Below are 24,149 nucleotides of genomic sequence, written 5' to 3'. Positions count from 1 at the left end.
AGATCCACGATACATGTTCTGATCTCTCCCCTCCCTCCTCCCCGCCCCCCCCCCCATAGGACACCGTCAGAAACTAGACGATCAGACCAAGCCGGGGAGCTTGTCCTTCTCCGAGCGGCTCAGTGAGCTGGAGCAGCTGCGGCGCACGGCCATGCGGGTCAGCCCGCACCACCCCGCCCCCACTCCCAACGCGCGCGCCTCCTTGAGCCACTCCACTGCCTTTAACCCTCAGCCTCAGAGCCAGATGCAGGGTAAGTACCTGGGCCGGCCGCCCACCTCGCCCCGGCAGCACCCCGCCCCCGGCAGCACCCCGCCCGCCCGTCCTGGCTTCGCTTCCGTGCGCAGGGGGCGTCCGCAGGCCCGCAGCCCGGGCGCGGGCCGGACACGCGGCCTCGGACGGCCCCGGCCGGCGGAGTCCGATGACATGGTCACAAGGCCCCCGGTCGAGGGCACTGCTCCCCGGGATGGGGACGGTGGGGAGACACGTGCAGATACCGGTTTGATCAGCTGTGCGGTTTTCTTACCTGCCCGTTAGGCTGGAAGACACACACATGTGCGCGCATGCACACACACACACACACACACACACAGACACACGCATGCACACACCGAGCCAGGTGCAGGCCAGGATGTCTCAGGTTCTTACAGCTTCCAGCGTCCGTCGGGGGTTTGTGTCCGCTCTCCGCTCTTCGGGAAACGTAAATAAATGGGGGGGGCTGTGTGGGTGCCCTCACCGCAGAGGTGTTACCGCCGTCAGTAAATCTGCAGCGATAAGCAGGCAGGTCGCTGCACCCCGCAGGGCTAGCAGCTGGCCGTGGCCACACCACCGTGAGGCACAGTCACCGCCCGGCGCCCGCCGTGCCCAGTGAGATAGCGCACCGAGCTCTGTGGGACCGAGTGTTTGCTCTGCGATACCGCGTCCCCTCTCCCAGCGCAGCCGGCTCAGGCCGAGCTGCAGACGCGACGGTCCAGGGAGAGCCCTCCCCAGCGTGCAGGCTCGTCCATCCGACTGTAAGGGAGAGAGGCCGCGGTGCGGGGAGGGGCGGCGGCCAGCTGGGGACGGCAGCTCGTCCTCCGGACGGCAGAGCCCCTTCCCGGGCGTCTCCTCTGTGTCAGTCATGCGGTGGGATGAGGGGGTGACCTGAGATCGGTGGGGTTTTCGGGGTGATGCTCTTTCTTCCGGGGTTAGCACGTGCACTCTCAGGAGGCGTGCGTGCCGTTGTGCAGAGCCGGGTGGGGTGGGCGGGCCACTAGCTCTCACACTCGTGTCTCCGGAAAAGGCTCTTCCCTTCGGGTGTAAAATTCCCCAGGACATGTCCCGGGAGTGACTGTGCTCAGAGCTGCTGGGTGGCCTGTCTGGCCGGCAGCCCTCTGTGGACAGGGCTCTGCGGGGCCGCCTCTCGGCGTGTTTCGGAAGCGGCCCCCTGGCGCCAGCGCTTTCCCGGGGCTTCCTAGTGAGGGATACGCATCCAAAACGTGCGTCTTGATTTTTCTCAATGCCGGACGTGTGTGTGTGTGTGTGTGTGTGTGTGTGTGTGTGTGTGTGCGTGTGCATTAGGTCGGAGGGCGCGCTCAGCGTGAGAGGACGGGCTCGTGTGAAACGATGCTTTCCTGCTCAGTAGAATGACCTTCGCGAGGCGACCCCGGGTCTGGCCTTTAGGGCCGTTTAAATCCGTTCCTGTCACCTTCGGACGCCCTGTGTCGCCTCTGTCTTCTTGTTCTCTCGTGGCATCGCCGGCCACGCACACCACGGGGCTGATGGGCGGGCTTGGCTCTCCCCGCTGACACCGCGGGCGTGTAAAGGCGACGGGAATTCCGCCCCGGGGCGGGCAGAGACGGTCCCCGTGAAGCCAGCGGTGTTGACCGGGTTGTGGTGAGGAGCGAGCCTGTCTGACGTCCCTCCCCAGACTGGCCCTTTGACCGGGAAGGAAGGGGCCGGGTGAGACGGGTGAGTCCCCGCCCTGGGCATGGGCGGCTGCCAGCAGAGCCCTGCGGACGGGCCTTCCTCGCTCCCTGTCCTCACCCGTTCTCGTTCCTTGGAAACACGTTCTCACTTCAGCGACGTCTGAGCACTGCTACGCGCTGCGGGCGTCCCCACGGCGCGGCCGCTCCTCTGCAGGTGGAACTAGATCGATCGCCGAGGCGCTTTCTTTCCATTGATGCTCGGACACCCGGCTGCGCTGGGACCACTGGGAGGGCCGCGTCTACACCTAAGACCCGGGACAGGTCCCTGGGATCCTTTCCTTCCTGCCTTGTTTCTCTGTAAGGAAACGCCTTTGCCCCGTCGTGTTGGGAATAGACCCTGGGGCTCCCCCGCATCAGAAAGTTAACAGGGTCACCACAGTGAAGTCTCTCTTGCCAGCCCTCCGTCCTGGCCCAGCAGGTCGGGGAGCGTGCTTTTCCCGGCTCCGCTCTCGAGCGTCTGAGCTGTTTCAGAAGATGCTTTACCTGAACCTCAGCCTGGGCCGTGGCTCTCCCTGACCTGGCCGCAGTGGGCGGGGCCGCGGCGTGTGGCGGTGACTGTCCACGTGTTTCCAGCATGTGGCCGTGTCAGCCGCGGGGGGCGCGGAGAGGTCGCGGGTTGAGGAGAGGCTGGGGACCCCGGCTCTGCAGGGACTTTGCCGGGAGGGGCACGCCTGTCCCTCGGACTCTGTTGGTAGGAAGTCTCGGAGACACAGTGACGCTGGGATTTATCTAGAGTCGGATGTGCCTGAGGATCCCTCAGCACAGACTCCTGGAGCCGTCGGAAGCCGGGACAGGAGGAGGGGGCCGGTTGCCATGCCGCCAAACCACGGCGTGTGCCTTGAGGTTGGGATATGAAAGGGCTGAGGTTAATTTGGCTTCCTTGGTTCCCGGGTCTGACATTGAACTCTCAGACAGCCCTGCTGTCACGGCGACGCGTTCAGGCGCGTCAGGACGTTACCGTGAGTTTCAGGACACGTGTGCAGCCGCGGGAAGGGAAAAGGACACGCGTCCTTTTACAGGCTGCGTGGGGCAGGGCCTAGGACGATGAGGCACCGATGTCCGGCACACACAGCCCCTCGCGCCCCCGGGGTGGCTCCAGGCAGCCGGAAGCTGGTGACTAAGGACCGGACTCCTGACCTACCGCTCTCGGGGACCCACCCTGCGGCTGCGTACCCCCCTCCTTTCGGGAAACGGGGATGGAGACAGACCTGCATGGCAGACACGGTCAAAACCACAGAAACCGAGAGGCGGGTGGATGTGCTCGGGTGTGTTGCCCTGAGCACCCCCGCGCGGGGTCCGGCGCTTTCACTGGGCCCGTTGGGATGTGTCCCCGGGTCGGGGCCTTCTGTCCGTCACGCCGTCCTCGCCACAGGCCCGCGGTGTGGCTGGCAGGCAGGCCATCGGATCCTGAGGTTAACCATCGCCCGATGCCCCCGGGACCGGCGGTGACACAAAGCCTTACGCCCAGACCTTCCTGCGACAGGCCGGTCCCAGCCGGCCCGTGTCCAGGCGCGTCCCGTGGACAGCGGGCGGGGTGAGGGGCCGGCGGCTCGTCCGTCCCAGGTCCTGCAGGGACTGTGTTCTGTGACCATTAGACGCTCAGGATGCTCATCACAGCCTCAGGGCCAGACTCTGCGGACCCCGCCATGAGCGTCTCCGCTGGGGCCCTGAGCGTCCGTCTCCAAAGGCGGCGAGGAAAGCGAACGGAGCTCACCGCAGGCGCCGAGGAAGGAGGGGAGGGCGAGGCACAGGCCGTGTCCCCACCTCTCCCCCACCCACCCCCCATCGCTCGGCCTGGGGCGTGGCCCTCGCTCCCGGAGTCCCGGGGGCCGGGACCCTCCTTGCCCCTCATTGCTGGTGCTCAGGCCCCCGGTGACTTGTGTCAGGGCCGTGATTCTCCCCAGAGGGAAGGTCACTTTGTGAAGCTCTGGGGGGGAGGGGGGGGCCGACTTTGTGCCTCAGCTGCACGGGGTTGTGCTTATCGCCTGTGTCCGCTGGATCCTCGAGGAAGTAGGGCGTCCCCCTCTCCCACGGGAGGAGCCATCACACCCCTTCCGGGCTTGGCGGGGAGACATCAAACTGCATGGCACCCCTTCTCCTCCTCCCCCTCCCCCTCCTCCTTCTTCCCCTCCCCTTCCCTCTCCTCTTCTCCCTCCCCCTCCTCCTCCCCCTCCCCCTCCTCCTTCTTCCCCTCCTCTTCTCCCTCCCCCTCCCTCCCTTCCCCCTCCTCCTCCCCCTTTCTCCCTCCTCCTCCCTCTTCCCCTCCTCCCGTGTGTGAAGGACCCTCATGGAGCCGCCGCCCCCACCAGCTGCCCGCGCTCCAGGGGCCACGCAGCACACACGTGGGGCTGCGCTTCCTCATGTTCAAGGGGCTCAGACCACTCTCCGCGGCGTGTAATGGGTGCCATAGCATCACAGACCTCTTTTCTAAGGACAGGAGAGGAGGACTCACTGTGGGGCGTGACCTCCATGATAAACTCTCCCTCCTGTGGGTTTGGTACCTTCTGAACTTCTCCTGCTACTGTGATCCATAGGCCAGGGCCCTGCACACACACGCTTGCATGTACACACATGCACATACATGCACACGTATGCACGCACACGTTTTGTTCATGTGAGTGACTTAACAAGGCTGTCGTTGGAGCACTTACTCGATATTGATGGCGAAGCAAGAGGAGGGTGACGCCGAGAGCCAAGGGCCTTAAAGAAAGACAGCGGAGCCGAGAATGAGGCTGAGCGTGAGGGCCGACGTCCGGCGGATGCCCCGCTCACACACCGCCTCCACCACCCGCGGCGACGGGCGGCTTGTAAGGGCCGTAACCTCTCACACCTCAGTTTCCTCCTCTGCGAGGGGGAGGCCTTGCAGGTGGCCGTCTGGGACCCGCGGGAAGCGGGAAGCATGCGTGTTGCGTCCGGCCCGTGCCCCGTATCGGCTGGACCACGTGTCGCCGCTTCCTGTGGCTGCCGTCGCCCATGGCCACACGCCCGGTGGCTGAGCAGCACAGGGAGGCATCCTCCCGCCTCCAGGGGCCAGCGGCCCAGAGGCACGGTGTCCGCATGGCGTGGCCCCCGGAGGCCCCGGGGCGGGCCTTCCCGCCTCCCCCCACCTCGGGGGCCCCCGGCGCTTCTGGGGCTGTGACCACATCTCTGATCTCTGCCTCCCTCTCCCCGGGGCCCTCGGCTCTGTGTCCTCTCCTCCTTCCCTCCGACAAGGACACTTGTCACTGAGCGTAGGCCCCGCCCAGACCGGCCGCGATGATGTCACCAGCTGCTCCGCTCGGTTACATCTGCAAAGACGCTTTTCCCCAAATAAGGGCACACTCGCAGTTCCGTGAGTCACACAGAAACGGCGCGTCGGGGCCACCATCCTACCCACGCCCCCGACGCAGAAAAAGCGAGGGGGCACCCGGCGAGTGCCGGCCCAGCGTCCCCCGCCCCTCCCCAGCGGACTCTCCGGGAGGTAGATGCGCCCCATGAGCCAGGCCGGCGGCCTCGGCGTGACCCCGGCCGCTGGCTGGGACGCGGCGCCGTGGCCTTTACTCCCGCGGGAGGCCGTGTGGGTCCTCGCTCCTGGATGAGGCCGGGGGTTTGGTATCTTCTGGAGCAGCCGCGCCCGGGCCCAGCGGCGCCGGAGAAAGGCGAGGGTCAGCGAGCAGCGGCCCAGGAGCCGGAGGCCTGGGTGCCCCTGCCCCGCCCCCGAGAGCTCAGGAGGTCATGGGTGGCAGTCAGCATGGGGCCGGGGGCCCAGCCCACAGCCATGGGGGGCGCTCCGGAATGTGCCTCCCACAACGGAGCACGTCGCTGTGGTTTCAAACACGCTGCCCCCCCTTTTTCGTGGCTTCAGTTGTTTTTCTCAGCCCTCACCTGAGCACTGACCCAGCTCTGACTTTGACCACAATTCTCACCCTAAGAATAACCTTCACCTTCACCCTACCCATAGCATTGCCGCAGGGTTTACCTTTAACTTTATACCTCACCCTAATCATAGCCACAGGCTGAATCCAAGTCTTGTCGTACACCCCACATTGCCCCAACCTTGGACTGTACCCCAACCATAAAACTAAACCTAGTACCATCCATCACCCTAGCCGGACGCTAACACTAACCCTAGCCTAGGCACCGGCTTAGACCGGCTTTACCGGCGCCTTTCTACGGAACCCTGGCCACGGTGCCGTGCTGAACCCTAGTGTCAGCCCACACCCTAACCCTGGCCTCGGCTCTAAATTTTATCCCATCCCAAAACCTAACGGTAACCCTAAACACAGCCTGAGCTCCGGCTTTAAAACTTCCTTTCAACCTAAACCCAGCCATCGCCCCGGCTCCTTCCTGGCCTCCACCGTGCCCGAGCCTTTACCCAGCTCTGCATCGCACACCAACCACGACCCCGGTCCTAACCCTCACCCCAGCCCCAGCCCGAAGGGAAACCCTGAGTGGCTTCACTGCAAGGCATTGTGGGCCAGACACCCCCTCCGAAGGGCTGGCGGTCGCTTGGCATAGCTCCTGAGCCCGAACTCGCCCATCCCTGCCAGGCAGCCTTTCCCGTCTGGATATTTAAAAACAGAAACGGAGGCTGAAGGCGGGAGGCAGACCAGCGTTTCCCGGAAGTTTGTACCCAGAGCAGATGCTGGTCTGCTGGTCGGAAAGCAGGCCCTGGTTCCAGAGCGGCCAGGCCTCCCGGGGAGGGCGCTCCCCACGCCGAGCGGGGTTTGCTCATCTGCGTGTGTTTCCTGACACGAGGAACAGGGTGCAGGCCGCTGGCTCGGCGGGGGCAGGCCCTGCTCCGCTCCGTCCCCCACGCAGATACTGTGAGGAGCTGGAACTGCTTCTGTTTTCCCTCTCTGGCCCTCAGAGCCTAACTTCCTGGGTTGGGGGGGCGCGCAGAGACGGGGCGCCAGCCCCCCCTGTCAGAGCCACCTGGGTGTGCATTTGTGTTGTGTCTTTCCACCTCCGTCTCAGCGCCTCAGCCCCACACAGCTTTCTCCTGATGGAACAATTGCCCTCCCAGCGGTAGAACAGCCCGATTGTGGTGGAGATTAAAGAGACGGATTGCAAAACGCCTGTAAATAAAATCTTCCCCGGCAGCCCCGCTCTCTCCATACGCTTTCTTCCATAATCTCTTTCTGGCAGGACATTGTATGTTCTGCTCCCCGAGATCCAGTTACCAACCACAGTAAATAAAACAAAATAATAAATTAAAAAAGAATAGTATAGAACTCTCCCCAAAGACAAACACTGGCCAGCCCGCGGGTTGGGTTTCTGTGTGAGTCCCGGGGGTGGGCAGGATAAAGGGGTGTGGCGTTCCTGTCCAGGGGTTGTTATATTTTAAGCTCTGGAAAGTGTGCAGGCCGAGTTCACCAGTTCAGGCCCTCCTAAGTGACATGGATATAACATTGATGTTTAAAAGAAATAAGCATTTTCAAGAGAAAACAGAGTCCCTGGATGAGCCATGAGCAGGAGAAGTTGGGCCAAACTGAGTCGTTCCCTCCAGACACGGCTCAGGGGCAGCCGTCCCGGGCCCTGGGCCCTCTCACACCCCCTCAGGGTCATGTTTAGATCAGAACCTTCCAAGAGCAGTTTCAAGATTTTATTTTTTTTAATAAATTTTTATTGATTTCAGAGAGGCAGGGAGAGGGAGAGAGAGAGAAACATCAATGATGAGCAAGAATCATTGATCCGCCACCTCCTACACGCCCCCTCTGGGGATCGAGCCTGCAACCTGGGCATGTGCCCCGACCAGGAGTCAAACCGTGACCTCCTGGTTCCTAGGTCGACGCTCCACCGCTGAGCCGCGCCACCGCTGAGCCACGCCGATGGGCTGCACAGGTTTTAAAAGGAGCAAGAAATAGTCCAACCTGCGGCTGCACTTGGAGTTGCCGAGCGCGCAAGGGAGGCAAGCGTGGTGGTTTCATTACGTCCCCGGGGCCGCTGCCCTGCCGTGGCCGCTCACGCTCCATTAGTGCCCCTCTGCGCTCGTATCGGATGGCGCATTATAGAAGGGTGACGCTCTCGGCGGGTCTGTGAAAGTCAGCGCCCGCCCCCGGGCCCGGCGGGGCGTCTCTGCGCTAAGTGGTGTGTGGGGCTCGCTCCCCCCGGGCCTGTGCCCCCTCTTCTGTGCGCGGCTGTACATCGCCCTCTGGGTGAGCAGTGCAGGGCCCGCGTCTGGGCCGGCGTCCGTGCTCCCCAGGGCGGCTGCCTCGGGAGGGTGGACCCAGAAGGCTCTGAAACGCACAGTGACTCCCGCCGTTTTGAACCTGGAGCGTGGGTTTGGGGGGCGCCACTCCTTGGGTGGTTTTGGGAGCGGCTGCTGCAGCGAGATCAGCACGAGGTCATCGCCTGGCTCCACGCTTACCAAGGGCAGCGACGACGTGACGGCAGCTCACGTTTGTAGAGGGACCTGCTCCGGGTGCATGCAGTCCCCGCCACCAGCCGCCCCTAAGGTGCGTGACGTGGTCCGGAGGGTCCCAGGCCCTGGGCGGCCACGTGGCCTGGCTCGGCTCCGTCTGGGGAGCCCAGAGCCCCGGGCCCCACCCGCCGTGGGCTTGCTTAGGCAGGGAGCGCTGAAGCTCTCAGTGTGTGGTCCCGGGGAGGGCGTTGCGGTCCCGTCCAGCATCCTCAGGGGACCAGTAGGGATGCCCCAGAGCCACCACCCTGCCGCCCGGATTAAAAGGCTCTTTTGGGGGGACTGTTGTAGCCGCACGCTCGGCTTTTCTGAGCCGTCATCTGGTGGCGAGTGAGAGAAGCCGTTGCCCAGACGTGGGTCTGTTTAATTTAATACGATTTCCCACAAATTATCAAGCATGACTCTAAAATTGAATTTGTGCAAAATCACAGATGGCCAATTCAGGTGGAAGGCAGCGGAAATCTTGTTAGGCTCACTCCGGAATCTTCCCCAGCTCCTCGTGTGATTCTTTCGCGCCTGTGGGGTGGGGGTGGGGCGGGGCGGGAGGGATGCCGTAGCGGGGCTTTACCGGACGGACGGACGGACGGGCATCTCCTCCTCCCTGAGCTCCCTCCCTGGTCGGCACCTGCTTCCTCCGAGGGAGGCGCGGGGCCTGGAGGTGTCGCGGCTCCTCTGTCCCCCGTCTGTCAGTCGGGGGGGTGTTCCTCCCACTGAGCGCGAGGAGGGGCTCAGGGTACCCAGAGGCCCCAGGACCGTCTGCGCGGGGGCTGAGTCTGCATCCATAGCTGATGCCGAACTCACGTGCGGGATGTGGAATGGGCTGGGATCCACGCCGGGCTGGCCGCGTGGCCTCGCGGGGACTCATGCGTTCTCTGCGGCGCGGCGCCCGCTGCCGAAGGGGCGTGGGAGTAACCGCGCCTCTCATGGGAGAGCCGTGAGGACTGAGGGGTTCGTGGGCAGCAGCCGGGTGCCTGACACAGGGTGCCCCCTGCACGTGTTCCTTGCACCGCCTCACGGCTCGTGGCCGGGGAGCCGTGTGCTCCCGCCTGGTGTTCCCATCGGGGGCGATGCACTCTCCGTCCTAAACCAACGGGCGCCTCGTTCCTTTTCGCGTTACCGCTCCTGTTGTGCCCTTTGCAGGGGCATTGGTGGGTCCCGGGGGGCGGGGGGCCCATCTGTGCTGTCCTGTGGGCTCAGGTGCTCTGAGCTGATCGCCAGCGCTGGGGAGGTGGGGGCAGGGGGAACAGGGCGTTCGTGTCCCCGGTCAGCTCTACAGGAGCGCCCAGGGCCAGTGCGACACAAGGTCAAGGTCAAATCGGAACGGGACCCTGGTGAACGTGAAAGGGACGGTCAGTGTCTTTGCTCAGAGCCTTTCATTTGTTCATGAGACGCGGACGCCCAGTGGGAGGCAGACCTGCACGCCAGGTCCCGGGACCCTGGGCCCCGGCTCCGCCCTTGGCCGGGCCGTCCTGCCTCCGCCCCGGAGGTGGCCCCGCGTGGCCTCTGCCACCGGAGCGGAGCCCGCGCTGGACCGTCAGCGGCGCCCTGGCAGCGTGGGCCCCTGGCGGAGAGGAGATGGTTGGGTTCTGTGTCCTGGCTTCCGTGTCTCCAGTGGAAACGTTCGATTCCATACCCACGGAGGGGGCTTCAAAGGGCAGGAGGAGAACCCCCTCCCAGATGCACCCCATCCTCTCAGCCCCGCCGAGCACCCCAGCCCTGCTCGCTGGGGGAGCAGACAGCGCAGGGGGCTGAGGGACACTCCCGCCGCGGGCCCCCGGGGCAGCTGTCAGAGACGAACGCTGGCCTGGTCCCTGACTCGCACAAATCGGACACGTTCCGAGGATGTCATGGTCAGCTTCTTTGGCTTTTTTTTTAAAATATTTTTTATTGATTTCAGAGAGGAAGGGAGAGGGAGAGAGAGAGATAGAAACATCCGTGATGAGAGAGAATCACTGATCGGCTGCCTCCTGCATGCCCCCCACTGGGGATGGAGCCCACAGCCCTGGTATGTGCCCTGACCAGGAATCAAACCGTGACCTCCTGGTTCATAGGTCAGTGCTCAACCGCTGAGCCACGCCAGGGCTTCTCTGGCATTTTTAAAGAGCCATCCACAGAAGGATGTCTTCGAACCGAGTTTCACCTTCCTGTGGGACTTTAAGGTCATGCCTCCCTGTGCCGATTCCGCCCATGAGCCAGACGGGCCGTGAGAGCCTGCTACGCGTGGGCTGGGGGCAAACAGGTGCCGGTATGCGGGCAGGCCAGGAGGGGCAGGCTGGGGGGACGGGGGGGACAGGGGCTGGGGCTGAGTGACAGGCAGGCTGGGGGGACAGGGGGGACAGGGGCTGGGGCTGAGTGACAGGCAGGCTGGGGGGATGGGGGGACGGGGGCTGGGGCTGAGTGACAGGCAGGCTGGGGGGACGGGGGGACAGGGGCTGGGGCTGAGTGACAGGCAGGCTGGGGGGACGGGGGGACAGGGGCTGGGGCTGAGCGACCGGCGCCTCATTCAGGACGCTGCTGCCAACGTCACCCCTTTACTCCCTAAACAGCTGCCCACTCAGAGCCGGGGCGCCAGGCCACCGACAGCGTCCCGTGTGCCACGCCCTGTGCGGGATGCAGGTCAGGGTCCTGAGCGGCAGGGCCGGAGCCACCCCGGACAATCCCCGGGGCCCCCGCGCAGAGACCCAGGCCCTCCCGTCTGAGGCCGGCCCCGCGGGCGGCTCCGGGTCTCCTCTCCAGGTGGAACGAAGGTCAGAGTTCATCAGGAGAAAAGGGGACAGACTAGCGTGTGGCCCTATCGTCCCCATCGGTGCCTCCCGCCCGTGCGGCTCGGACATGTCCCGGCCGCATCCCGGTCTTGCCTCAGCGGCCTGAGAACCGCGGGCCCCGGGCGCAGATAAGAGAGGACGCCGGAGCGGGGCGGCTGCGCCCGGCCCTTTCTCGCTCGAAGACACAGACCCACTCAGACGCGGAGAATGCGCGTGTCGCAAGCTCCCCCCGAGGGGAGCGATTTCCCCTGAGTCAGGCTTTGAACTTCTGACCACGGCGACCAGTGAGTCAGAGAAAGCTAGGCCAGCGCCGGATGGCCAGCCCCCTCGGTTGTTAGACAAGAAACTGGAAGCCCAGAGGGGTTCCGTGGCTGGCCAGGGGTCACCCCGCCTGCTCGTCAGCTCCCCGAGGGACAGGCTCCCCGTCCCTGGCCCTGAACCTCCCCAGCCGTCTCTTCAAAACAGCACCTCTGGGCGAGGGGGGCGGGGCGGCTGGGACAAGACGGGGCAAACCCCGGCGAGGCTCTGTGTGCGCCTCCCGTTTTCTCATCGTTTTATGACCCAAGAAAAGCCTCGGAGAACCCCAACAGGCCGGGTCTGCGAGCAGGCAGGCTGCAGGCGTCCCCCCCGGAGTGCCGGCGGCTGGGCCACCCCCCAGATTTACGTTGTGTGGGTTCAGCCTCCGGGTGCGGAGACGCGGCGGCTGCAGGGGTCTGACCAGGCGGGAGCATGTTGGCGGCTCCCAGCGCTGGCTCCGGAGCCCAGCTTGGCGGCGACTCAAGTCCAATCTCACACCTGCCCCAGACAATGAGGGCCTTGTTCACACTCCTCAGGCGGCGGCTGGGAGGGGCCGGGGAGGAGCCGGAGATGCGGGGAGACTGGGAAACACGGGGTCACGCCTCCCTCGCCCTCGCCCTCTCCTTCCCTCTCCTCCCCGCCCCCCCCCCCATTTTGTAAACATTTCCTTGTTTTTGGAAATTAAAAAACAAACAATGCCCACAGTAGCTCTCTTATGAGGGAGAACTTCCTCCTGCCAGCGAGAGCTTGAGGCTGTGCAGTAACCCCGGCCGTGCGGAGTAGGAAGGGGGTGTGGTAGGTGCCCACCGCTCCCCCCCCCCACCCCCCCACCCCCGTGCTGAAACCTGAGCTGCCTGCATGGACGTCTGTTGGCAAAAGCTTTTCTCTTCCTGGTTCTCCTCCCCCTGGCGTGTCAGGGCGGGAGCAGGAAGCAGAGGGCACTGTGTCCTCCCTGGTGAAGCAGGGCCCCTCTGCTCCCCCCACCCCACCCCCCACTTCAGCCTCCTGGCCCTCGTCAGCCACGCAGGACGGAGCTGGCCGCAGCGCTGAGGCGTCCGGAGCCTTTGCTCCAACGACCTTGACCTGAGGCCGCCCAGACACGGCCTCTCTGGGCCCCATGGGAACCCCTCGTGGCTCCTGACTTCGGAGCTCAGTGTTCGGTCAGAGGCGCCCCAGTGTTTGCTGCACCCCAGTGTCCCAGGCTCCTGGGGCCCAGGGATGACTCCCCTCTGAGCTGCGCCATCAGCCAAACCTCAGAACCCCTGCTGAGCGGCCTCCCGCCTCCCGGGGCCCGAGCGCCCTCCACGTCTCAGCCTCGCTGCGAGAGGGACAGGTTCTCCTGGGAGTCAGTGTGGCCGGCCTCTCTCCCACCCCAGGCCCATGCCCAGGGGGCAGGGGCACCTTCCCTGCACTCGGTCCCGAGCTGGCTCCTCCCAGCTCTCAGGCCGACCGCAGCTGCCCTGCCCGCCGCCTCGGGGGCTCTCGCTTCCTGATTCAGTGATGCCCGGTCTGCCCGCCCCCCCCCCGCCCCCCGAGCCCAGCTGGGGCGGGAGCCAGGTGGTCCCCCAAGTGACAGCATGCCCGCCCGGAGTCCTTGCCCTGCCACTGTGACAGAGAGGAAAATGGGACATCTCTGTGCTTCTTTATATATATATATTATTTCTTCATTGATTTCAGAGAGGAAGGGAGAGAGAGAGAGAGAAACATCAGTGATGAGAGAGAATCACTGATCAGCTGCCTCCTGCACGCCCTGCACTGGGGATCAAGCCCACAATCTGGCATGTGCCCTTGACCAGGAATCAAACCGTGACCTCCTGGTTCATAGGTCGACCCTCAACCACTGAGCCACACCAGCCGGGCTCTCTGTGCTTCTTGACCTTATGACCCAACAGCCTCCGTTGACTAAAGCGGGTGAGCTTCCTTTCCTGTTCCTTTCCTTTCCCCCCGCCCAGGCCAAACTCTCCTGCCACTTCTTTCCTGCTACCTGCCTTGCTCCCAGCTCAGCTGCCCTCCAAACACCTGGCCCTGGTTCCACACAGTCACGTAGAGATTTGGACCCAAAGTAGGAATTGGTTGTCTAGCACCCCCTGTAACCCCACACGCACCTCACTGCTCTCCCCGGACCCCAGGTCCTGGCCCCTCCTGCCATGCCCAGGTGGGCTCCTGTGTTTCCTCTTCTTTAAAAGCTTGCCTAGGTCCTTCTTGGTTCCAGAACTTTCCAGATCCATCCCTCCAAGGTCACTCTTTCTGTTGCTAATCCCCCCACGTTCCCACCCTAATCACAGCCTCTCTCCCAAACCGACCCCTGGGCCTGGCCTCCGGGCCCAAACCTGGACATTTCCTGACCACCACCTCGGTGGCTCCTCCCTGTCCCTCCGCAGTCTCGCTGCGTTACACTCGGCGGCGGGTGGACGCAGGCCCGTGCCAACCCTCTCTGTCCGTGCCAACCCTCTCTGCCGGCCCTCCGGTCTCGGCCTGGGCACAGTGACCCAGTGGACCAGGCGAGGAGGCCATCGGCCGCCCTCCTTGTCCATCGGCCCCTTGGCGTCTCCATCTCCTCTTCCCGGCTCCTCGGAGCCTCTTGTTCCAGGCGAGGGGACGGGACTCGCATGTGTTGTTGAGACTGGTTTGCTGGTTTGTTTGGTTTTTAGAAACAGACGACAGGAAGCCCCTGTTGCCGGGAAGGGGACGCGTTCCAAAGGCCTGCAGAGCCGGGCAGCTCGCGCCGACGGCCCGGCCTTCGGGCGGGTTGTCCACGGGGCAGACCAGGAAAGCCGAGGCCAGTGCGGCCGGCGCAGGGGGAGCTGGGACAATGGGCTTGTGTTGGTACTTGCACGTTCTTGTCGGGAGACAGCGGAGACCCTGGGGTGCCGCGGACAGGAGCCGATGTTATCGCCCTGAAGCCTGCCTGGTCCCGAGGCGGGCGAGGCGGGATCCCGAGGAGACGCAACGGGGCCTGGAGCCTTTCGTCAGCAGCCGGTGCCCCAGGGCCCAGGGCCTCCGCGGTCTGCCTGGTAATTGCTTCTCATCCCCACCCCCGCCCTGCATCCCCCGCCCTGCATCCCCCGCCCTGCATCCCCCGCCCTGCATCCCCCGTCCAGCCCAGCCGGGGCCTCACCTGGGGCCAGAGCGTGGGACCAGGGAGCTGGGGCCTGACCCACCAGGACGCAGGCTCACGCGAGCTCGGCTCACGCGTGGGTCCCAGTGATGAGCGGAGAGGAGAGGGCAGGCAGGGCACTTTCCATAAAAGCGTTCACCCGAGCAGCTTGGCAGTTCCAGGCCATTAGGCAGAGGGCGGGCCCGGCGATGGTGTTACCTCCGGCCACTTCCCTGTTCCCGGGAGCCTGACCCCGCCCCTAGGAGCACCCCAGAGCTCAGAGCAGGGGTGGGAATGACGGGTGAGGAATTCTCGGCGACGGACACCAGCGTGCGCTTGAGGCTTGGGGCTGCGCGGGCTGCCTTCAGGGGGACGGAGACGCCATGGCGAGGCCGTCTCAGGGAGCCCCGCAGGCCCAGGGTCGCGGCCTGTGGGCAGGACCAGGTGCCCGCCCCAGCGTCCGTCCGTCCGTCCGTCCGTCGGGCACTGGGCTTGGTGGCGACTGCTGTTCTCCCTTGAGGTTCAGACAGGTCTTCATCTTGTCAGCGTGTGGTCACCAGATCCAGGGAGAAACGGCTCCGTCGTCCTGTAAACACGGCACCTTACCGAGGACCAGGGGGCCTGTCCCCGTCCGCCCTGGGCACAGCGGCCCCCTCGCTGTCCACCACTGGCTCCGCCCGGGACGGCTGGCCCGGCGTCTGAGGGGCTCTCGCCCTCGTCCGGGGGGGGGGCTGGGTGAAACCCTAGACCTGTTGACAGCGATTTGCATCATTATCTGGTTACATGTGACTCACGCCCGGGAGCTCGGGGAGGCAAGCGCCGGCCTGCCCTTCCCAGGTGGCAGAGCCAACGGTCAGCTCAGGAGGGACGCTGTGGGGTTACTCCTGTGCTCCCCCTGGGCCCGGCGTGCGGGGTGCCAGGCCCTGAGAAAGCCATCGTCCCCAACCCTGGCGTAGGGACGGGGCGCTCCGGGCACTGTGACTGCTGGTGCTGCCCCCGCCCCGAATGGCCACCAGCCACCCTGGCTCCCGGGGCCCAGAGCGCCCCCACGCCCGGGTCCTGTTTCTCCCGTCTGCTGCCCAGCCGGCGGCTGCGCTGACTCCCCTGGCAGCTCTGAAAGCCGCCCCTCGGGGCCGTCCTCCGGGTTTGACTGGTGACCGAGGCCACGTGCTGCCCACCTGGGCGGGCTCCCCAGGGCGCCGCTGACCGTGGGGCATCGTGCTCTGCTGTGGGCCGCCCCGGGCACTGTGGGTGTCAAACAGCTCCCTGGCCTCCGCCCACCAGATGCCAGCAGCACCCCCACCCCAAATGTGACAACCCAACGTGTCTCCTGACCTTGCCCCGTGCCCCTGTTCAGACCCGTCTGGGGAGCCCACGGGACTTGGTCAGTCCACACGGGACCTCGGCGCACCCCCGGGGGCGTCACTGGCGTCTCCCGCCTCTGCAGGTCCCGCGGGTCCCGTCCGCCGTTGGTCAGCCCCCTGCCACCTCATCTGCCACCTCACACTCTGCTCCTCGTGCACAAAGAAGGGCCTCCACCATGTGTGAGTGTGTGCGGCCGGCTGCCCCTAGAGAGCCCCCCTGACCTTGAAGTGTCTCCGGGGAGCCTCCACCCTGGGCCGGGTCATCTTTCTAGGCGAGCTCGTCCGGCCGGGGGGGAGGTGGTGTCTGCAACACCCTTGCTTCTCCTCAGTCAGTAACGAAGCTGTGGGGCTGGCTCACCCGCGGCCTGCTTCCTACCAAGAGTGTGTGAGTGTGTGTTTGTGAGTGTGGGTATGAGTGTGTGTGTGTGTATGTGTGAGTGAGTGTGTGTGTGTGTGTGTGAGTGTGTGTGTGTGTGTGTGAGTATGAGTGTGTGTGTGTGAGTGTGTGCATTTGTGTGTGTAAGTGTGTGTGTGTGTGTGTGTGTGTGTATGTATGTGTGTGTGAGAGTGTGTATGTGAGTGCATGAGTGTGTGTGTGTGTGTGTGTGTGTGCATATGTGTGTGTGTGTGAGTGTTTGTGTTTGTGTGTGTGAGTGTGTGTGTTTGTGTGAGTGTTTGTGTGTGTGTGTGTGTGTGTGTGAGTGTGTTTGTGTGTGTGTGAGTGTGTGTGTGAGTGTGTGTGTGAGTGTGTGTTTGTGTGTGTGAGTGTTTGTGTGTGTGTGTGAGTGTGTGTGTGTGTGTGTGTGTGTGTGTGTGTGAGTGTGAGTGAGTGTGAGTGTGAGTGTGGTTCTTCAGTCGAGGTCAGTGCCGGGGTTTGGAAGGATTCCGGCAGGTTTGCCTGTGCCTTGGTGGACCAGAGTCGGGGTGACATCCGCGGAGAGTGGGTGCCGGAGGAGGAGCTGCGTTACGAGTGGGTGTGCTTTGTTCGCGCACCAGGATGAGCTTCAAACCTCGCGTGGCTCCTCTTCAAAGTCCCCTTTATGCTTCTCGTCGGCCCTTGCGGCCTGTGATTCACCCGGGCAGGCCCAGGGGGTCACGCCAAGGTCGGCTCTGGGGTGTGCGCTGGCTGCAGAGCGAGGTGACCGATGCCTCCTGCGTGGCCCCCGCGTTCGGGCGGGAGACTCCAGAGGGACCGGCAGGGCGTCGGAGGACACAGACTCTGGCATCGGCACCCCTGGCTCGCAAGCCAAGGAGCCCCACTTTCCTAGCGAGCCCACAGCCGCGGGGACCTGCGGGAGGAGGAGCCGGAGGGGCCTCTCCTCACTCCGTTCTCCGTGGAAAAGCCGTCACTCAGCGATTTCCGGAAAACGAAGAGGTAGAGGGCCCCCATCCCCGGGTCCCGGGGTGAGCAAGACTCCGTTTTCGGGTCTCCTGCTTGGCCCGTGGTGAGGCCCGGCCGCGTGGCCACGGGCGGCTGCCTTGTGCCGAGGGGCCGAGGGGCGGCGGCCGGGGCCTCGCTGTGGAGGAGGCTGCCCGGAGGAAGGCCGCTCTGGTCCCACCTGCGGGACGCCGCACGCGTGGGTGGTGAAGCCACACTTTCCCGGACGCGGGACACCTGGACCTCGCTGGCTACGGAGGGCTCCCGCCTCCTCGCGTGGAGCTGTCCGCGGGTGGGAATTCCCTGCCGGGCGGCACAGCTCGGCTCAGGGACGGGGTCTGTGTTTGAAGCCGGAGAGAAGCCTGGCCCCCAGGGGCGGGGACTGCGTTAGCAGTGAGGGCGCTCAGGGTCCGCTCAGCCCCAGGGACCTCCTCGCGGTGGGGAAGCTGAGTCTCAGGGCGCACAGTGCGAGGGGTGGGCGGGCTCAGTCCCAGCCTCAGGCCTGTCTTTCTGTGCCCTGGCTCCGGCCCTTCTGCTCCCCGAGGGGGTTCCCCAGTCCTCGGGGGCTCGGGGCCCACACTGACCCCAGCAGAGCGGGGGGCTCCCACACGCTCCCCTGCACGTCCGATCGGACTGTGGCACAGCCTGTTCCCCGTTCCCGTGAGACCCTGCCTGAGAAAGCGAAGGCGCAGAGAGTCCACGGGAGACGTGTCGGGGGGGGGGGTGTGTTTAACCCCGGGCAGGGCCATCATTTGTCTGCAGGAGGACAGAACTCTGTCCCCTGGAGCCATGTCCCTCACCCTGCGGACGGCAGGCCGCGTCTCTCTGCCTCCGGACACCGTGCCCGCAGGGAGCGCAGGCATTGCCCAAACCCCGTCTCGCCAGCAGCCGTGGCTTCCCCAGCCGCTCCCCAGCGCCCCCTGATCGGGGTGCGGAGTGTCTGCAGATGCGGCTCAGCCGGCCTGGCGGGGGGAGGTGGTGCGGGCGGCGTTCCCCTGGGAACCGTCTGGCAGGGCTAATGAGCCAGGCGCTTTGCGTTTACGGCGCCTTTCATCTGGGCGCTCAGGCGCTCGGCAAGCACTAATTAGCGCTCACACCTGTGAGGCAGGTGAGTCCGGGGCTTCCAGGGGCTTCCATGTTCACGGGGAGGAGAGAGAGGCCGGAGAGGGACTGCGGTGAGCCCCCGGCGGGGCGGCCCGATGCCAGCCACCCGCGCGCCCGACCGCAAAGCCACGGAGCCTCCCGGGCCCACGCGGCATTCGGGTCCCAGAGGCAGGGAGGGGCGCCGTGAGCGCACGGTTCCTCCTCCGTCCCGTGGCGGGCGGGCGGCGGCGAGGACAGGCCCCTCACCCCGGAGGCCTCTGGAGGCAGGCGCCCCGGGCAGGCCTCTGCCCCGGCTTGGCGCTGGCTGCCTCCCGGCACAGTAATTGCCGGAACAATGAACGCACCGGCCGGCTGTGCATGACTAACCCAGATGTCTGCGGCCCGCGGAGACAAGCGCTTGGCAAATACCAGAGTCTTTCACAACCTCCCTCTTCCAGGATTCGGAGCTGGTGGGAACTGACTCACGTTACCCTGGGACCGACCGCGCTGATAGCGCCTTGCTCACCGGCGTCTGCTACCTGGCGCACCCCGGCCCCCTCCCCCTTCCCCCCTCCCCAGCGGCTCCACTTTGGCTGCGGGGCCAGAGGGGGGACCGGGGCTTCAGGAAAACAGTGGGGTTTTCGGGGCCGAGCCCCGTTCACAGCAGAGAATGACCCGGCGCCTGGCCTCGGAGCCGACCTCGCACCGTCCTGAGGCGGCAGTGAGGCGCGGGGCCCCCGCCCCTTGTTTGCAGGGAGCTGCCGTTCTCCCAGGGGTCCCGGCGGGAGATGCCGGCCACCCCTGGGGCTCGCCCTGACACATCGCCCCGGAGACTGACTCACATCCCTGAGGCCTGAGTCACATCCTGTTGTGAGTCCCGAGGCCTCCCAGAGGGCATGACAGCAGCTGCCCATGACTGAGGTGGCCCTGCAGGACACCCTGGGAGCCGCCCTGCCCACTCCAAGCTGAGGGGGGTGGGACGGGGGGGAGTCTAGGGCGGCCCTGATGGTTTATATGTTCACCAACCAGGCTTGGCTCCTTCACAAACAGACACGAGGGCCTGCGGCAGACATAACTGTCTGGTCTTTGTTTTCACGTGGCTCTGAAAGGCAACCGGAAGGTGTTTTAAAGATACCAGCCAAAGAGCCCGGCCCGCGTGGCTCAGGGGTTGAGCATCGACCTATGAACCAGGAGGTCACAGTTCAAGTCCCGGTCAGAGCACTTGCCCAGGTTGGGCTCGATCCCCAGTGTGGGGCGTGCAGGAGGCGGCTGATCAATGACTCCCTCTCACTGATGTTTCTGTCTCTCTCTCTCCCTCTCGCTTCCTCCCTGAAATCAATTTAAAAAAATGCATATTTAAAAGGAAAAAGCAAGGGCCCGCTCACTGTAACCACCAAGTCCAAGCCACAGACCCCACCCACTTTCCACGGGCCCAGGCTGAGGGGTGTGTCCCGGCCCAGGGGGTGCTGGGGCCCCAGGTTGGGAGGGTGGTAGTTAGCCAGTAGAGAAGTTCTCCGTAGAATCAGGGTCCCGGGCCACCCTCTCCTGTGGCCGGGAGGGAGCTTGGGGACAAAGTAGAGCATCTAAAGCTTTTCAAACAGCAGCTGGCGGGTCCCATCGGTTCTGTCACCTTTGTGTCCTGTTTCAGTGGTTTCTGCCCTAATGTTCATTATCTCTTTTCTTCTACTTGCTTTAGGCTTATTTTGCTCTTTTTTCCGTCCAGTTTCTTAAGGTAGAAGCTTAGGTTATTGATTCTGGATCATTCTCCTTGTCTATTGTATGCATTCAATGCTATCAATTTCCCTCTGAGCGCTGCTTGTCCTGCATCCCGCAGGTTTTGATGAGCTGGATTTTCATTTCGTTCCACGTGGATTTTAACTTCTCTTTAGGCTTCTTCTTTAACTCCGGGGTCACTCAGAAGTGTGTTGGGAAAGCATCGGTTACCTGCCTGTTTTCTGGCTATATTTCTATTGCTGATGTTTCCGTTTCAACCCATGTGGCTGAGAACATGCTGTGTACCGTGTCCGTTCCTTTCAGTGTGTGACGGTGTGTTTTAGGGCCCAGGATGGGGTCTGTCGTGGTGCGTGACCCCCGTGAGCCTGCGAAGAGGTGTACTCTGTCGCTGTTGGATGGGACGTTCTGTAAATGTTAGAGCAAGTTGGTTGGTAGGACGGCTCGGGTCAACTCTGCCCGAATTCTCGGCCTGCTTGGCGGTCAGTGGCTGAGAGGGCTGTGGAACGCTTCACCTGTCACCGTGTGTGTGCTTTCCCGCTTTTCCTCGTCGTTCTACACAGTCTTTGCCTCCTGATTTTTCACGCGCTGTTGTCAGGTGCGTGTCTTTTAAAGATTATGGTGTCTTCTTAAAGAATTGACTCCTTCATCATCATGTATCCCCCCTCATTACCCCCGACATTGTCCCTTCTTCTGATGTCGGTTTCATGTAAAATGAACACAGCTACGCTGGCTTGCGTGTGGTTAGGGTTAGCATGGTCTGTCTTTCCCTGCCCCTTGCCTCTTAGCCTGAGTCTTTACGTTTAAACTGGGTTCCTCGTAGACAACCCATAGTTGTCTTGCATTTCATCTGCTCTGGCCATGTCTGTTCTTTCATTGGTCACTTAGGCCATGCATGGTTACAGTTAAGATGGCTTACACAGTGACATTAACACCTGCCGTGCTTGTTGACTGTCTTATATTTCTTGCACCTGATTTTCTTCCCCCTCGTTTTCTGCATTCTCTGGTTTTAACAGCATCTTATGTGATTTCATATTATCTCCCCTCTTCGTGTGTCAGTTATGCTTTTTAAGTGTTTTAGTGGTTGCCCTGGAGTTGCAAAATACATGTATGACAACTCTTAAAAGCCACATGACACCGCTTCTTCCTTCCCATGTCTGTTGTTCATTTCACTGAGCCTTCTGTTGTAATTACCCAATACATTATCACTATTGTCCTGTTCAACAGAAAATCATCTTGTGGATCAATTAAGGATAGGAAACTAAGACTTTCTTTTACCTTCATTTATTCTTCCTTTACGTCAATCTGAGTTTCTGACCCCGGTTATATTTCTTTCCCTAAGGAACTTACTTTAACATGTCTGCTGGATGGATCGTCTTAGTTTTCGTTTGTCAGAGAATGTCTTCATTTCTCCGGTACCTTTGAAGGTTTATTTTGCTGAATAGACAATACTAGGTTGGTGGCTTAGGTCGGTGGTTTTTTTTCTCTCAGCGCTTTCAATATTTCCCGCCTCTCTGTTTGCCTTCCTGGTTTCTGAAGAGAGGTCTGCAGGAATCCTCATCTTGTTACCCTCTCCGTCACGTGCCCCTTCCCACTCGCTTCTGGCTTCTTTCAAGCTTCTCTCTTTGTCTTCAAGTTTTCTGCAATTTCAACACACTAGGCCTAAATGTAGACTATTTGGTATTTAGCTTGCTTGATGTTCTGTGAGCTTCCTGGATCTGTGGTTTGGTGTCTGTCATTAATTTTGTAAAATTCTTGGCCAATAATACTTCACATATTTCCTCCAATCCGTTTTCTCTTCCTTTTCCCTCTGCTATTTCCACTTTGCATGTGTTACGCCTTTTGAAATTGTCCCCAAGTTCATAGACCTTCTTCTACGCCCCCTTTATTCTCTTTACCTTCCTGTTGACACATTTTCAAGCTCATTGATTGTTCCCTCGGCATGTCCAGCTGCTGATGACCCCACCAGAGGCATTTCTCATTTCCGTTACAGTGTTTTTCATTTCTAGAATTTACTTTTTGGTCTTAGAGCTTCCATCTCTCTTCCTACACGATTCATATTTTCTTGCATGCTGTCACCTTTTTCTATTAGAGTCCTTAACATGTTAATCATGGTTAAATTCCCTGTCTGGTAATTCCGAAGTCTGTGTGATATCGGAGTCTGGTTCTGATGCCTGTTTTGTCCCTTCATACTGTTTTTTTTCTGGCCTTATGATCCCTGATTTGAAAGCTGGACATGATGTATGGGGTACATAGGCCTTTAGTGTAAGATTTGCTGTTCAAGCCGCCAGGAGCTGGGCTGTTTGATGTTGGCTGTAGCCGGAGGTGTCAGAAGCTTCAAATTCCTCTAACGTCCTTATTTCTGTCTCCATCGTTGCCCTTGGGCTTCCCTACGGACTCTCCCTTAAATAGTCTTGTAGCTCTGCTGGCTACAACCCACTGTTATGCTGGATCCATGAGAACCTGGGGGCGTTCATGGATGAAAAACCCAGGAAAGCATCCCCACGCGCTCCCCATGCGTGCGCGCGCACACACACACACACACCCGACACACACACACACGACTACATCCCCAGCCTCCAACGATTTGTCTGAATTGCCATTTAGGTGTCCCCTCCCGGCTGATGGCCGGCAACCTCTGCCCCCAGGAGGCAGACCTCCGGGGGCTTGGTATTCCCCTACCTCTCGAGATGCCAGGGTGGCAGTTTGCCCTGTGACCTCCGTTCTGACAGGCCCACGAAGAGCCGTGGGTCGTCACTTTATTCAGCTTTTTTCTTATTGCGAAGAGGGGCTTGATGACCCCCGGCTCTTCCCATATCGGGCTGAGCACGGGGACAGCGGGACAGTTGACACGAGCCACGGACGGGCTCGCTTTTAGCGCCGGAGCCTTCGTGACATGGCTGCATCCACAGCTGAAGCCCGCCAGTTTCTTCCTGCTGATGCGGGCCGTGGCTACCTCTGAGCTCACCACTGCCTCACCCCACCTTACCCCTATCTCTCCCTCCACACCCCATTTATGACCTCATTTCCAATGGGAGGGAGTAGGGATCATGGCGTGGAGAGGGAGCTGGGTTCTGCCCATTATTTGTCCATCAAAAAGCTGAAAGTAACCCGTCACAAAAGGCCTGTGAAGCGGCTGCTCTGACACCACGTGCCTAGAGAAAGCAGACGTGGGAGACTCACCTTCAACTCCCAGGTCCCGTGGCTTTTCATGGGAACATGGACCCTCGCCTTCTCCATCCTCACCCCGAGCCTCCCGTTTTCCTGGCTCTTCACCGTAATCCCCAGAGTCTCCATCCGTGAACAGTTAGTGCTACCTGAGCCTCGTCCCGGAGTGGGGTTGTGGCCTTACGCACACACATCCGTCCAGTCCCTGGGCATGGGTTCCCTTTCCTCTGCAGTGACACACTCAGGAATTAGACTCTCTGTGCGTTTACTGCGGCTCATCTCACTTGTCTCACTATCACCCTTGGAAGTAGGAAGACCGTGTATCGGAGAAACAGGTGACCCTCCCACAGTCATAACTGGTGTATGGTGAAGGCCAGGCTCAATCAGAAACCTTTCTGTGGCCTAAATTAGATGCTTCCCTTAATTGGCTCCTCTCGGGAGAAGACCTTGAGCGTGCAGTGAATACCGCTGGGGTTCTTATCTCTGATGTGGAAACAGCTGTTTGCAAGTCTGGATGAAGCAGATAATCCAGCATTTCTCCTGGGTACAGCCTGCAGGTCCCCCACCAGCCACCTCTCCTGGAGGCAAGGACTGTGTCCATTCACTCCGGAGTCCCCAGGTCAGCACCCCAGTGGAGCAAAATGTTTGTTGGCAACATGAAGGAATGAGGAAGTGAATCACTTCACAACCCTAGGAATGAATGAATGAGTGAATGAGTGAGTGAATGAATGAATGAAGCAACTCTCAGAGGATGGACTAATGCAATAGGAAGCAGCCTTTCCAGGCATCCGGCGGTCCTGGCTTCATCACTAGGATCCGTCTCTAAGCTCCAGCGGGACAGGGACCCTGTGGTCTTGTTTACCAGCCTGTTCCCAGTGAGTCAGCAGGTGCCCAGCACAGA

General features: G+C 62.0%; 1 protein-coding gene across 2 annotated transcripts in view; it reads left to right on the top strand.

Annotated features, from left to right (window-relative positions):
- Positions 1 to 24,149, top strand: part of RUNX1 (RUNX family transcription factor 1) — a 188,925-nt gene that overhangs the window by 149,589 nt on the left and 15,187 nt on the right. For both annotated transcript variants that reach the window (XM_054713517.1, XM_054713516.1), the window contains one exon: positions 60 to 251. In XM_054713517.1, the coding sequence (XP_054569492.1) occupies positions 60 to 251 (192 nt within the window). The remainder of the gene's footprint in view (positions 1 to 59; positions 252 to 24,149) is intronic.

This window comes from Eptesicus fuscus, chromosome 3, assembly GCF_027574615.1.
Source record: "Eptesicus fuscus isolate TK198812 chromosome 3, DD_ASM_mEF_20220401, whole genome shotgun sequence".
Classification (NCBI taxonomy): Eukaryota; Metazoa; Chordata; class Mammalia; order Chiroptera; family Vespertilionidae; genus Eptesicus; species Eptesicus fuscus.
This window is presented reverse-complemented; position numbering and strand designations above follow the sequence as displayed.